This window comes from Myxocyprinus asiaticus, chromosome 39, assembly GCF_019703515.2.
Source record: "Myxocyprinus asiaticus isolate MX2 ecotype Aquarium Trade chromosome 39, UBuf_Myxa_2, whole genome shotgun sequence".
Taxonomy (NCBI): domain Eukaryota; kingdom Metazoa; phylum Chordata; class Actinopteri; order Cypriniformes; family Catostomidae; genus Myxocyprinus; species Myxocyprinus asiaticus.
Window position 1 is genome coordinate 38,687,099 of NC_059382.1, and position 14,052 is coordinate 38,701,150.

Here is a 14,052-nt window from a genome sequence, read left to right on the forward strand (position 1 = left end):
ATAGCATAATTAGCTAAGAACTCAGGTGTTCAGATTACTGTATACTAGATGATACATTAACAAGTTAAATCCAAAACACAGCATCGGGTTAGTGAGGAGTAGACTCGAGTAGTCAAAAATAGACTCAAGTTCTGCTCACGTAGCTTCTGTCGTCTTGCGCCAGTGGGCTCTGAGAAACCCACCGGCCTCATGAACTGACGACAACTGCCTCTTCTTACCGTCCGATGTCGTGATGAAAAGTTTGGATGGGTAGCGAAGAGATGGTCTCAGACCCAGCTGGTACAGCACCTTCATCACCCCTCGATATTCGGCACGCATTTCCAGAACTTCGGGACTATAGTCCTCATTGATGAAAATCAGATTACCACAATACTGAAGCTTTCTTCTTAGCTTGCGGGCATCGCGAATGACCAAATCCTTGGTCTGGAACTTCTGAAAGCGAATAATAACAGATCTAGGTCTGTCCCCCGACTTCGGTTTCGCTGTGAGGGCGCGATGAGCATGATCCAACTCAGGAGGAGAGGTAAACAGGCTCGCGCCAACACTAAGAGCTCCGAAAAGAAAGTGGACGGATAAGGGCCTTCAATCGTCTCAGGTAAGCCGAAGATTCGTATGTTTATTTCTGCGGCTCCTCCCTTCTAAATCCATAAACTTGGCCTTGAGTTTAGCGTGTTCGTCAGCTAAAGTTGCATACTTAGACTCTAGGGTTCCGACACTCAGGCTGCTCGCGTCCGCATTTGCTTCAAGTGAGAGAAGTCTCTGTTTGTGGTCATTCACCGTTGTATATAATGTGTCCAGCCTAACCTCCAAGGTGGAAAATGGCGATTTAAATTCCAAAGACAATGCTGCTCTGTGTTCTTCCAGCAGCGTCGTCAGAGTGGCCATACCTGTTAAGTTCACACTAGCCTGTGCTTCATCTTTCTTAACTTCATCTTTCTTAGTGTTGTGTTTAGATTTCGAAGCCATTTCTACCCAGAAAGTTACAGAGTAGTAAGCTGACCAATAAACTGGGTTATCAAGTCATTAATGGGCCAAAAAAGAAATTTTAAAAGGAAAACTGTGTGAGCACGATCGAGATGCAGTTACTCCCCACACAGGCCAACCAGAAGTACCATATATTGCTTAATTTTTACTATTATTCCAGTCATTGTTTATTATTATTATTATTATTATTATTATCATTATTATTATTATAATTTACAGCGAGGATTACATTTTACTATACAGTTCTAATATATTTCTGTTGCCATTTCTTCAATTTCAGGCATTTAGCTTTTATTATGAATCATGCTTTTATTTTGATGTGTATTTTTGACGGAAGTTTAACCTCTCTGGATAAACAGTTCGCTACATGGCCCAGTGTGATCGTTAAAGCACAAATGCTGTGTATAAATAAATTATGTAAAAATAACGTTTCAGAGTGGATTAGTGCTCTGCTCTGTCAACGTGAATGATGCTCATAGTCTGTGGAGTTTCCAGTGTATGAGCGGTCTGCTTCACACATTCATTTAAAGCTCATGTAGACTTAGACTGCAGCATTTTATGGTTTAATAATCACACTAGGACATATCACGATTTTAATTTGATAAGTTGTGCATTTCAGTGTAAAAGGAGAAACAGATCACACGCTCAAATATGCACATTAGCATTTTAAAGCAGTCGTGTGTCAGTAAGACAGTGTGTGGGTACCGAATTAAGTCGGTGCTCGGTACTACAGGTTCTGTAGAATCACAATATCGTTACATATTTTTTATTTTAGTACCGGCTTGATACCGAAGTACCAGTACTTTTGACAACACTATTATAAACTTATTCTAAATTTAATTCCAAACCTAAACCTAACCATAATGTGAAACCACTTACCAAAACACTAAACCTAAACTAAAAAATACTGTAAAATAACTGCTGTGTACCAAGGAAGAACAAAATCACTGGGGTTTGCAATGAGACGAGGGAAGCATATTCCAGGTTATTGACATGCATCAGTCATTTGTATTGCATAAATAGCCTTAATATGGAATGAGTAACCAAATGTGTTCGCAGATGTTTCCCTTCTTAAAAAAAGTGTTGGATTAGGAGGATGGCTAAAACATTGCAACATGGCAACATGCAAAACAAAGTTGCATGCCTTATTACACATTCGGCTGCAGTTTCCCAGTGAAATGTCCAGCAAGGGGCACCAAAAGTGAGTGAAATGAAGTCGTAATCAGACAAGGTTTTTAAGGTGAACATTAGATGGAGGTTTTAATGAGTAAAACGTACCTCCTTAAGCAAAAACTTTACCCTTAACCTAAACAATAATGATCTAAAACCAAATGCAAGGTGAACAAAGCAGACATCGTCACTCTTGACCAACCCCTAAACCTAACTGACAGATTCCAAAAACAAAATGAGAAATAAAAAGCACATTTTCTAAAGCAACCATATAATCTCATATCACTTCTATGACACTCTTGTCTCACATGTCAGCTTGTGTGCTTTACTGGTTTCGAACTGCTGTCTTCCGAATCTAAAGTCCAACACACTGTCAGGTGAGCTACCGCTAAAGCTGATCACATTGGAATAAGTGTGTAAATATAGGTGGGTCTGTAACACAAGCATAAAAAATTTTTGTTTTTCAAATGGTGCATTAGAGTAAAAGTGTTACGTGTTTTTTGTCAGATTTAACCAATAGCACTTAGATTCATTTAAAAAACAATAGAAGATTTAGAGAGTGAATCATTTCTCATTAGCTTGGAGCTATATAGTGATGTTATCAAAGCAACACTGTTGCTTAACACTGTTGACGGAAATATTGTCTTGATTGAAACTATCCTGTATGTTCCATGCATCAACACCTGTGCCCACAAATAAAAGATGTCAAGGACAGAAAGAGCTGCTCTTTGTTGCTGGTGCAGTAAGATGAGGGTGGAGAGGGATTTGTGTGTGTTTACGCAGGTTGTCCTTCAGTTAAGCTCAGGACAGCTGTCCTAACAGGCATTGAGACAGGTCTATCATTACTGATGGGTGCAACCAGATTCCAGCAGGCTTAAATATCTGCCTCTCCTACACACGCTTTACCTATCCTCTCCTCTTACTATATCTATTTTTCTCTCTCTTTTTCAGACCAGAGTTTCCAGACCAAAAGCGAGTGAAATGGTGTGGTAACCAGTGGTAACCTTTTTTATTTTATTTTTATTAGATGGAAGTTTTAATGAGTAAAACATACCTCCCTAACCTAAAACTTTAACCTAAACCTAACCGATAGTGTCCTAAAAGCAAATGTGACTGGAAAAGCACATTTTCTGAAGCATCAAGTCATTTTGTGCCAATTCTATGACACTTTTGTCTCGTGTATCAGCTTCCGAGTCCAAAGTCCAACACTGTATGAGGTGAGCTACCGCAAAATCTACTCAGAAATAAATGTGTATTGTAAATGTAGTCTGTATTACATGCATTAGAATGTATTGTTTTTCAAATGATGCCTTAGAGTAAAAGTGTTTCGATATCATTACATAACAGTGTGTGAGTAATAGAGAGGAAAAATAAGTGTTTATAAAGTCTTAATCAGCCGTTGTTCTTGTGATTTGTGTGAATGTTAATAAAACGCACAGTTGTTGCAGCACCTCTAGTGTTCATTTCACCAGGAAACTGTGGCGAAACTTAAAATGCGGCATGCAAAACTCATTTTGCAAAAATTTCATTACTGTATATTAACATTCACTCTATGAGACTAGGTTGGTTTTACTGTGTTCTGTCTGGTGAATATGCATGCTTTTGTGTTTTATGAGCATGCGTTAATCCGGTCTGAAGTGACATGAACATGCCATGTATGAAGATGTAGTTTTTTCATATGCACAATAAAATGTTTGCCTATTTTGAAATCTACTTAATAAATGTCCAAGGAATTAGTTTTGTTTCTGAATGAATACTTGTATTATTGACTCAATAATGAGGTATTTAGTTTCATTAAGACTATAGCTCATTTGAGTCCCAAATAAAGAAATTATGTGAGTAGAGTTCATTTATAATGGTGTAAAAAGTGATACACATTTAAAGAATAACATACTTTAATAAATTTATTTACCTGAAGTAAAGAAATAATAAAAAAAACAAAAAACAAAATATTGAGCCGATTCAAATAAGCCATATTGAATGTATAATTTGTAATATATTATGTGTTCTTGGTGTAAAACTTTCTGAATTTATCAGGGTTTACAATGTACAGCGGCATTATTTTCATACACATGGTAAAAATGTGGGGCATTTTGTTCACTTTGAGTGGCTTTTTGCCCAGAGCCCTGGTTAGTTATTTGTTCTGTCTTGTCAAGTGTCAAGCCACTCATAATTTAAACAGTAAACTAGAGTCAAGCTACTTACAAAAAGTTGCTAAATACTGTACATTGAAGCTATAAAGGGCAATATCTTTTTCAGTATTTAAGAATGAATTAGGTTATATCATTTCGAATTTAATCAGAGATGTTTTTTATCTATAATCAAAACAAGCAAGTACAACCCCCCAGTATTTATACCAGATCAATGGAAACATGTAAATTATTCACGCAGCAACCCCCAATTTTCAAGCCAAATCTTTGCTCTTGGCTGTACTCCAGATCTTTCGGATACCGTGTGATCACTTTTTGTGAAGAACAGATCCAATTTTAAGTCTTTAATGTTCCTATTCGCTGTAACAGTCAGATCCCAATGCGTGCTCATTTCAACAAGCATTACGACAGCTGTGACGTCAGTGAAATCCAATACCATTGGCTCTTGTGTGTCATGTGACCGACTGTGACATTCTAATGTTTGGATGTATATTTTTTAATGAGATGCGACTGCCTTCACGGGGAGAAAGCTATTCAGAGATTAAAACCTTTAGTTTCACTCTGGGCTCAATAGCCCATTCAAATAAGCAATTTTGACTGCATAATTTGTAATGTATTATGTATTCTACTACTTTTATCTGTTTGTTCTGCCTTTTATACTGTTAGTTGTTGATATTGCCATTATGCTATTGGTTAGGTTTAGGCGTGGGGCTAGGTTAAGTTTACATTTACTCGCATGTTATGTTTTATATCGTTTATAAGTGTTTAGGAGTGGGGTTGGGTTAGGGGATCTAATATATCAATATGACAGTATTATGTGACTATGAAACACATTGCGGTTAAACATGCATGATAAATCCGACAATTGCCAAACCTGTAATGGAATTGTCCAAACTGAGGTGAGAATGGAACGACGAAGACATTTTGATGGCGCAGGAAAAAGTTGCTTAGGTGACGTTTTCGTCATAAGACTGCCCTGACCATTTAGATAGAGCAATTGTTGCAGAGTTTTTGCATCACTGCACCTCTACTTGTTGGTAAAAGTAGCTTTTTACTGTAAAGCAACTCTTTTTAGACATAGTTTAGTTAGCATCATTGCTTTCAGTGAGTTTCTCCCCAATATTTTTCCATAAACTCTATTGTGCTCCACACACGCAAACCCTGGCACACTTTCCCGGCAGATGAGCTGTGCAGTCAGGACAATCTTTGACATGTAATAACATGAGATGAAAAGTAACACGTATGCAGCAAAACTCAGACTGATGACACTTCCGAAGGACATGTAAAATCAGCAATATGCCTGCAGGGCAATGGCTATAAACTTAAGTGTCATTGAGTGCACTTTATTTGCCAGCATAATGTATAAATAGATAACTACTCAGTCAGAACCCAAAACAAACAACCTCTCATTTTACATTAGAAACCTCCCGACAGATATTATGTTTATCAAGCCATACTAAAAAATACAGTTTGTAAAGGCTAATGTCTTTGGAAAACATGTTTTTTTTTTTTGTTTTGTTTTTTCTCCAATTTGGAATGCCCAATTCCCAGTGCACTCTAAGTCCTTATGGGGGCGTAGTGACTCATCTCAATCTGGGTGCCGGAGGACGAATCTCAGTTGCCTCCGCGTCTGAGACCGTCAACCCGCGCATCTTATCACATGGCTTGTTGAGCACGTTACCATGGAGACATAGTGCGGCATCCACACACAACTCCTCACACGCCCCACTGAGAGCGAACCACATTATAGCGACCACGAGGAGATTACCCCATGTGACTCTACCCTCCCTAGCAATCAGGCTAATTTGGTTGCTTAGGAGACCTGGCTGGAGTCACTCAACACGCCCTGGATTCGAATTCGCAAACTTCAGGGGTGGTAGTCAGCGTCTTTACTTGCTGAGCTACCCAGGAAAACATGGTTCTTAACTGGTAGTGCTTCGGGACCCAGATTTTTAATTGGACATCAAGTGAAGACCCAAAAACGTAACCTGGATTTAATGTAGCCTGGATTGCATTTTCATTTGTCTTGCATAGTTTTGTTCATGGTTTTTAAATAAAAGGACATGCATCCCCCATTTTGAAAGTTGATGAGCCTATTAATTTATTCTCCCATTTATTTCCTAATATCAAACATCATTCAAACAGAACATATATTACACAGGAGGAAAACTTTGTCCATAATTTGTCCAGAAGTCAATGTATTTGCCCTGTATATTGTGCAATGACATATAAGCACAGTACCACCATGGATTGTTTGTCATTACCATGGTTAGGTCAATGTAGCTAGTCTTTATAATAATAGTAATTGTTATATAAAAAAAAAATTGTACCTTTATTTTGCCAAACAGCACTGTTTTGCATGTCAGGCATGCCTACCGTTTGAGATGTCTTCCTTTACATCGGTTTAATCTAGAAAATTCTCACTAGAAATCAAATTGGTCACATCAGTTTTGTTGTCTGCACCGGGATATCAAAGGTAGCCCCGTTTATGCATGTGCACTCCAGACATCCAATAGGTTAGAGCAGATCATTGGCACGAGTGGTTCTGTGATGGCTGGTGCCACCCTCATGGGAAAGCCTGCGACCCACCAGTTTAGAAACTCTGCTTTAGAAAACCATATATGCTGAATACTGATGCTTTGAAGAACCCAAAAACCAATACACTGATTTGAAGAACTTATAATCAACTATCAGGGAAGCTACTTTGAAACTCTCCTCATAATTTAAATGAGTTAAATTATAGTCAAAATATCCTTTTTGATGAAGTAATTAGCTACACTACAAGCTGCTAACAAAAAGTCAGAAGCATTGTAGCTAATTAAGGGGGCATGTCATAGCATTTTTTTTATTATTAAATAGATACAGTATTTCCAGTTCTGGATGCTGATTGATCCAGTGTTCCAGTTGTGCTAAACACCTGTTCATGATGTCACTGCACTGCAACCACAGCTGATCTTTTTTCATCTCTGTTTGTGTTTTGCTACATGCGGACGAACTTATGCAGAAGCTACCCTACATCCAGGAAAAAATACGTTTCAACACACACTTATTGCTAAAGTGAGTGGTTCTATCCAGCCATCACGAGAGACATTGGACAGATGTATTTCATTTTGTACAACACTCAACATGAGACTTTTATTCATGTTAATCAAGTGTAACGTGTCAACAGATCCTCACAAGATCTGCTGAGAAAGAAAAACCTTTGTGAAGAAAACATCAATGACCTCTGGGCAACTGGCTCAGTGTAAGTTGAGTTACTGGAAGGAATTTAACATGATATGACACACATTCAAATAATGATGCCTGGGGCACTGCAGTATGACTGACAGATAAATGAGATGTAGAGGAGATACAATGGTGCTAATTAAGTGAGATATTAAATGAGCATTTATTGCGTTCATGATTAGTCCTCCAAAATAATGTGTGGTTTTTGCTAAGATGTTAAATGGAAAAAGGCGCTTGTCAACAGCACAATGGAGTTGTGGTACTGGAGCGTTCAGAAGAGTTCTCGTGTCAATAGTTTAATTTAATTAATTTTCATACATGTGACACACAATCTCAGACACATTTTACATGCATCATTTTTAAAATAGTCCGTGTACGTGGTCAGAGACATATCATATAAAATATGAGAAAATAAATGAGAAATTGCTCTCTGGAAGGATCATCTTTTGTTTTGCTTGTGCTCCATTACAGTATTTCAAAGGAGACGGTTCACGTGAGCTCACTCTCTTCGCTTCCATTTCTAGTCGCTCCGCATTTGCAATTAGTTAAAATTTTTCTCAACTTTGTTGCATTGCTGGATACACCCACATCGTGTCGCCAGTGGTCATTGATGCTCATGTCACTGTAAGTCGGCAGCTTTGATAAACGAAGGAATTCAGGCCGCTTTGTCGCTTTCATTGTGGAAGGGGCTTTACTATTCTCATTTAACCCCAAGTGTTAAACTTTTCATAACAGTTTCGTCATAACAGTTTGTTCTACAGACATGAAAGATGCCTCAAATCATGTACTGTAGCTTATTGAAGAGAGGCCACTAAGCAATCAGACTTACAATTTTCACCTAGTGGACAATAAAACAAGCAAAAACATTCTATAGACTTACATTGATGGAGGAACCTGAGCCATACTGTATTTAGATGTATATATTCTACTATAGAATATACAGTATGTTACATTTTATATTTTTATTATACGTTAAATTATATTTAATTTTACATTTTATTTTATACATTAAAAGGGAAAAGCCATGCAATATATAGTAGTTAGAGGCAAAATTCAATATTCAATAATGGTAGATTAGTTATATTGACAACAAAAAAATAAGATTGATCATGAATAATGTTTAATCTACTGACAGCCACTGGTTACATTCATTCATAGAATACAATAGTAGTATATCACTGTTGTAATTTCTTAAAGGAATAGTTGACCCAAAAATTCAAATTCTCTCATCATTTACTCATCCTCATGCCATCCCAGATACTATGTATGACTTTCATCTGCTGAACACAAATGAAGATTTTTAGAAGAATTTCTCAGCTCTTTTGGTCCATACAATGCAAGTGAATTGTTGCCAAAATTTTGAAGCTCAAAAAATCACATAAATCAATACAAAAGTAATCCATATGATAGGTGTAGGTGAGAAACAGACCAATTTTTAAGTTCTTTTTCCTGCACCTTCACATTCTTCTTCTTGTGTTTTGGGTGATTCACATTCTTCATGCATATCGCCCCCTACTGGGCAGGGAGGAGAATTTCAAGCCAAAAAAGAGTTTCTCACCCACATCTATCATATCTCTTCAGAAAATATGGTTTTAAGGAGTTGTAACTCTGGAGTTGTATGGATCACTTTTATGATGCCTTTATGTGATTTTTGGAGCATCAAAATTTTGGTACCCCTTCACTTGCATTGTATGGACCTACAGAGCAGAAATATTCTTCTAAAAATCATAATTTGTATTCTGCACAAGAAAGAAAGTCATAAACATCTGGGATGGCATGAGGGTGAGTAAATCATGAGAGAATTTTCATTTTTGGGTGAACTATCCCTTTAAATTTCACGCATATTTTCAGGGTGTTCCAGTTAAACCCTCTTCACAGAACACAGATTAAAAATAAAGACCTTCAAGTTTGTTTTGTATGAGGTTTACAATAGTTTGAAAATGCTTCTCACTCTGGTATCACCACAGAAACACAATAAGTGGCTTGTTGTCATTACAGGTGTACAGTAACCTGTAAGAGTCAAACACGGCAAGGAATTTTGTGAATGGGAAAATCAAGTGAGCATGGAGCGTTTAGTGTTTACAATGTACATTATTAGCGAACCGAACCGCAGGCTAAAAGCGAGTTGTACTCAAACCACCTCCCGAGATAGTCTCCTGAAATAGATTGGATGAATGATTGGAACATTCACATCTGAGTCAAACTCCTGTGAACTGCACTCAGACCTTTACAAATCAACACCCTTAGAGACTTGGGTGTGGGCTCTTTAGACATTAGCCAGTAAGCTTCGACCTAGCAACCACCAAAAACACTCAAGTAACCAACTAGCAATGCCCAAGCAACCACCTAGAACATCTTAGCAACCACATAGCAATGCGCTGAAAACTGCCTAGCATTGTGGTGGCAAGTTTTGCACAAGCTCCAAATATAGCTTTGCTTTACGTACTGTGCAAGAATAAATTCTTGCGTTGCAACAGCGAGCAATTACTACAGTAGTAATTGCTGTAAACACTAAGAGGCACTGAAATTGCATCAGAATGAATTGATTTATTAATTTTTGTTCCACCTTAAACAAATGCATGAAGCCAAGCCCAAACACAAGAGCAATAAGAGCTGTTCTGTTCCACAAGGGGAACCACAATAGGGGGAAATTTCAAGCTTGCTATTTGGGACTATTTCCTCTGAACCTTAGGCATACCTCAGAAATAACCAGCCCTCTTTCCTGTCAAATGCTCCTGTCAAAAACAAAGTGATAAAGAATAAAGAAATGGAATAAAAGACAGAAACAAAGAGACACAGAATAGAGACAGAGCTCTCAAGTTACAGGTAAGCCCCAGTCCTGAAAAATCTGGCTCATCTACCCTCATCACCAGTTTCTAACCCCTATTTCTCTTTGTTTGTGTCTTTGTCTTTGGTTTACACCCTTCAAGAGGTGAGGACCATCTCCTCAAAAGTCTCATATATGGTGTGTATGTTTGAGCACAGGCCTAATGTTTATGTCTGTAAGTGTTTGAAGTGGTTAAATGAGTAAAAGAGGAACAGATGATACTGTAAATAAAGGGTGGGGAAGGATGAAAGCAGGTGGGTGGCAAGCATCGAATGTGAAGTTATTTACCCATCAACAAACAGATGCTAAGCATTAAAAAACAGGACTATATGGTGCAATGTGATCAGAACGATCAAACAATCTTTTAGAACAAAAAGACAGAAGTGCACTCAAAATGTTTGCCCCTCAGCAAGAGCTTAAACAGCTTTGGATGTGGACACCAGACCTTTAACAATCGAACGCATGAAGCCAACAGAACAAACAATGGGCTATTAAAATACCACAGATACACAGAGGGAAACGCATGATATCTGAACACATGTAGGATCAAATACTGGCCCTCTACTGGCTCTGGGATTTTGGAGAAAGTATGAGGGAAACACATGCAAGAGAATGAGAGACAGGTTGGCATGATTCATTGCATGCAAGTCATTTCTGCTTTAGAGAACAACATTAAATAATCAAACATAATTTACATGATGAAACTGGTCATGATGTTTTGATTTCCAAAGAGATTGGCAAAAGCTTTGGCACTTGGAGGGAACTTTTTCAATGGTGGAAAATATACAGTATACAGCACATTAGTGTTTGATTAGAAAACTAAATATAATATTAAATGTAATTTATGTTAAAGAAAGATAGCACAAGAAGCAATGTGTTAGGCACAATCAGTGCTGGGGTGGGCTTGGGGGGGCTTAAGCCCCGAACGTTTTTATCAACTTGTCTTGATCCCTAGGTTTTCATGCCTTGTAATTTTGTCACTATTAAAATTACTTAGAACTGCAGTTATGTTCAATACTTCAGACATAGTTTCACAAGCAAGATTTTTGACTATCGGCATAAAAGGAAATATAATTACTGAAATATCGGTATATTGTAGCTTATTCTGCACCAAAGTGATGGCTCATTTAAAATTTTGTTGAAGTGTTCCACTCTGTAGACAACACAGACTAAATAAACCTGTTTTGTAGACATTAAAGCTAAGGTTTTACAGGCAGCATTAAAAATGCAAGACTTTGATATTTGGGCATGCATTAGGTTGAGACAGTCATTTGTGTTGCATTAATAAATATGGAATGAGTAACCACATTTTTGAGTAATGAGTAAAACAGTTTCTTTCTTAAAATATGTTATTAGAAGGCTAGCTAAAATGTTATGCCTCTATTGTACCGATTAGAAATTGTATTTGATGATTGGTTGGTCTCTTGGGAATAAAGGTTGTACCTTTTCATACGAGCCAAGTCGTACGATATCTTAGGATTTCACTATCTCATACAAATTGTTACCAGTTGTCATGAGACTATGTTGGATGCAGCAGAAGTTGAAACCATGCTATTGACAAAATGTCCTGTTGCTCATCGCTTGTTGTGATCACGGCTGTTTGGGACAAAAGTCATGGAAGATTAACATGGAAGAGATCCCTTTTATTGTGTGTTTCTTTACTGCATCATGCCTGGTTACAACACAGTGTGAGATTATCATCTGTAGTGTATTTAGAGATAAGACACTTACCTTGCCTTATGATGAACTTGTGCACCTCCTTGCCAAAATAGTCCTCATCTTCTGGCTGCACGGGGACAGGCTTCATCTTAATTTCTTCGCTCAGTTCAACCGTGCTGTTGTACAGTGAAACTAGGGCATCTGGTATCTTCTGCCCTTCATCTTCTTTCTCAACCTTGGGTTCTTTGGCCATGCGGAGTTTGCTGAGGATCTGACCACGAATGGCCTCTATCCTCTTCTTCTTCACCACCTCCAGGTCCAGGGTCTTACAGGTGGACATACCATCTGTTCCAGCCACCATGAAAAGGGGTGTCAATGCCAAGAACAACAACCTCATGGTGCCAAATCTGCATCCAAACTGTCCTTGATTTAGTTTTAAAGAAGCCAAGAGGCTTGTCAGACACCTGGGATTGACGTCAAACAAACGCAATAGTTTTGCGGAGGTGATGCTACCTGATGGTGATGCTGGAAAGCACCTTGAAATGTCTGTTGATGTCTGTTGGCTTAGGGAGATTCCTGATTTTTCTGCTGTCTCAGAGCAACATTCAGATGGTGAAGTCCACTCCTAGGCTGCACCAAATTAGCCTTGACATATACAGACACAAGCAAATAGATAGCTTTTTATCCTTTTGGCACAACCTTAGTGCTGGCTCATTGCTGGCAGTTGCACACAGAAATACTTGTTCACATCCACGTGTCTGGACTGACTCTCAAATAGTCTTGGACAAGCTTTCAGTCCTGCTGAAAGACGTCCAGACACAATGACACGCCTGTAAGCGTGTTTGCTCACTAACTTTCCACTCTACTCACAGCCGGCTTCCCTGGTCTTGGCGCTTAACCCAAAGGTTTGTCAGCTCACATAGAACCCCCTAAACAAGTCCTGCTAACTCATTAATAAACCAGCATGCTGCTGCCTGCATTCCCAATGAGACAATGGCTGTGTCAACTTAAGAAAGCTGAGCGATTACCTTAGAAGTTTGATCAGAGGATCCCCTGCCGGTCAGATTGATTTTTCGGAAGCTTTGACTCAGCCTCCAGATGATCAGATAAGAGTAATGATGACTTGCAGGACTTAAAATACTTCAGCTAACATGCAAACGTCTAGTAAATAAGCTGCATTCAAAACTATACATCACTGGCAATTTTGTCAACCACCCCCCGCAAGTTCTAATAACTCAGGACAGAGCAAGAGCTTCACATTAAATTAGTAATATAAGAAGCATGTTTGGTTTCACAAAAGCTACTACCTCATGTTCCCTTCAAACAAGCTGTTCCCACTTCTTCAATGACAAGTGGAGGATCCATTTACATGCCTAATGCTGCACACACACTACTTCACTGTGGAATTGAAAGGAAAACAGATCCTCTTGGAAAATACCCTGACGTTTTGCCCTTGATGATGTAATGTGTCAGGCAAATCAAACTAACCACATCCAACCCACGAGTCTCGAGTGACAGATAGAGTAAATAAAAAGAGCATCCAGAAGCGTCCAAAAGTGAACCACAGTAGCGCCGGCAGGGAATGAGGTGCAAACGTCCTTTTGCTTTGGTTTTCTCGCCTCACTTCTGTTCTGTCTGTCCACTTTTATGTTCAGTCTTGAGTAAAAGAGTCCTTCACACTTCCCTTCTCTTCGGCTCTGCACTCTTTTTATTAGTTTCTTCTTGTAACACACTCCCTCTACGCCTGTCAGAGCTTGCTGGTGACAAAATAATTTGTGAGAGATTTACGTTCCAATAACTCTCTTCCACTCTTGGTCTCTCTCTCTCTCTCTCTGGGTTCCTGTTGCTTCACTATTAGAGTCAAGAGCTCTCCGCCCAGGAAATGAGGCTAACGGACTCTCTGAAACATCTGCTGCTCACACAGCCCTTCTCTTATACTGGCCAGGAAGCTCTCTGCAGCTTTTGGAAGACACACACACACATAGTGAAGGAACAGACAGGTAAATAACATGGGCACGACACTAACGTCTGGCCAAA

The 14,052-nt window shown here is 38.6% G+C and overlaps 1 protein-coding gene across 2 annotated transcripts in view; it reads right to left on the bottom strand.

Annotated features, from left to right (window-relative positions):
• The window catches only part of LOC127429503 (transforming growth factor beta-1 proprotein-like), a 32,289-nt gene extending 18,461 nt beyond the window's left edge, over window positions 1-13,828 (bottom strand). The window contains exons 1-2 of one of the 2 annotated variants that reach the window (XM_051678548.1): window positions 13,323-13,828; window positions 12,088-12,660 (exon numbers count right to left, since the gene is read on the bottom strand). In XM_051678548.1, coding sequence (XP_051534508.1) covers window positions 12,088-12,412 — 325 coding nt within the window. In that variant the 5' untranslated portion in view covers window positions 12,413-12,660; window positions 13,323-13,828. Of the gene's footprint in view, window positions 1-12,087 lie in introns of both variants that reach the window. The other variant, XM_051678547.1, reaches the window with a different exon arrangement.
• Window positions 13,829-14,052: the final 224 nt, after the last annotated feature.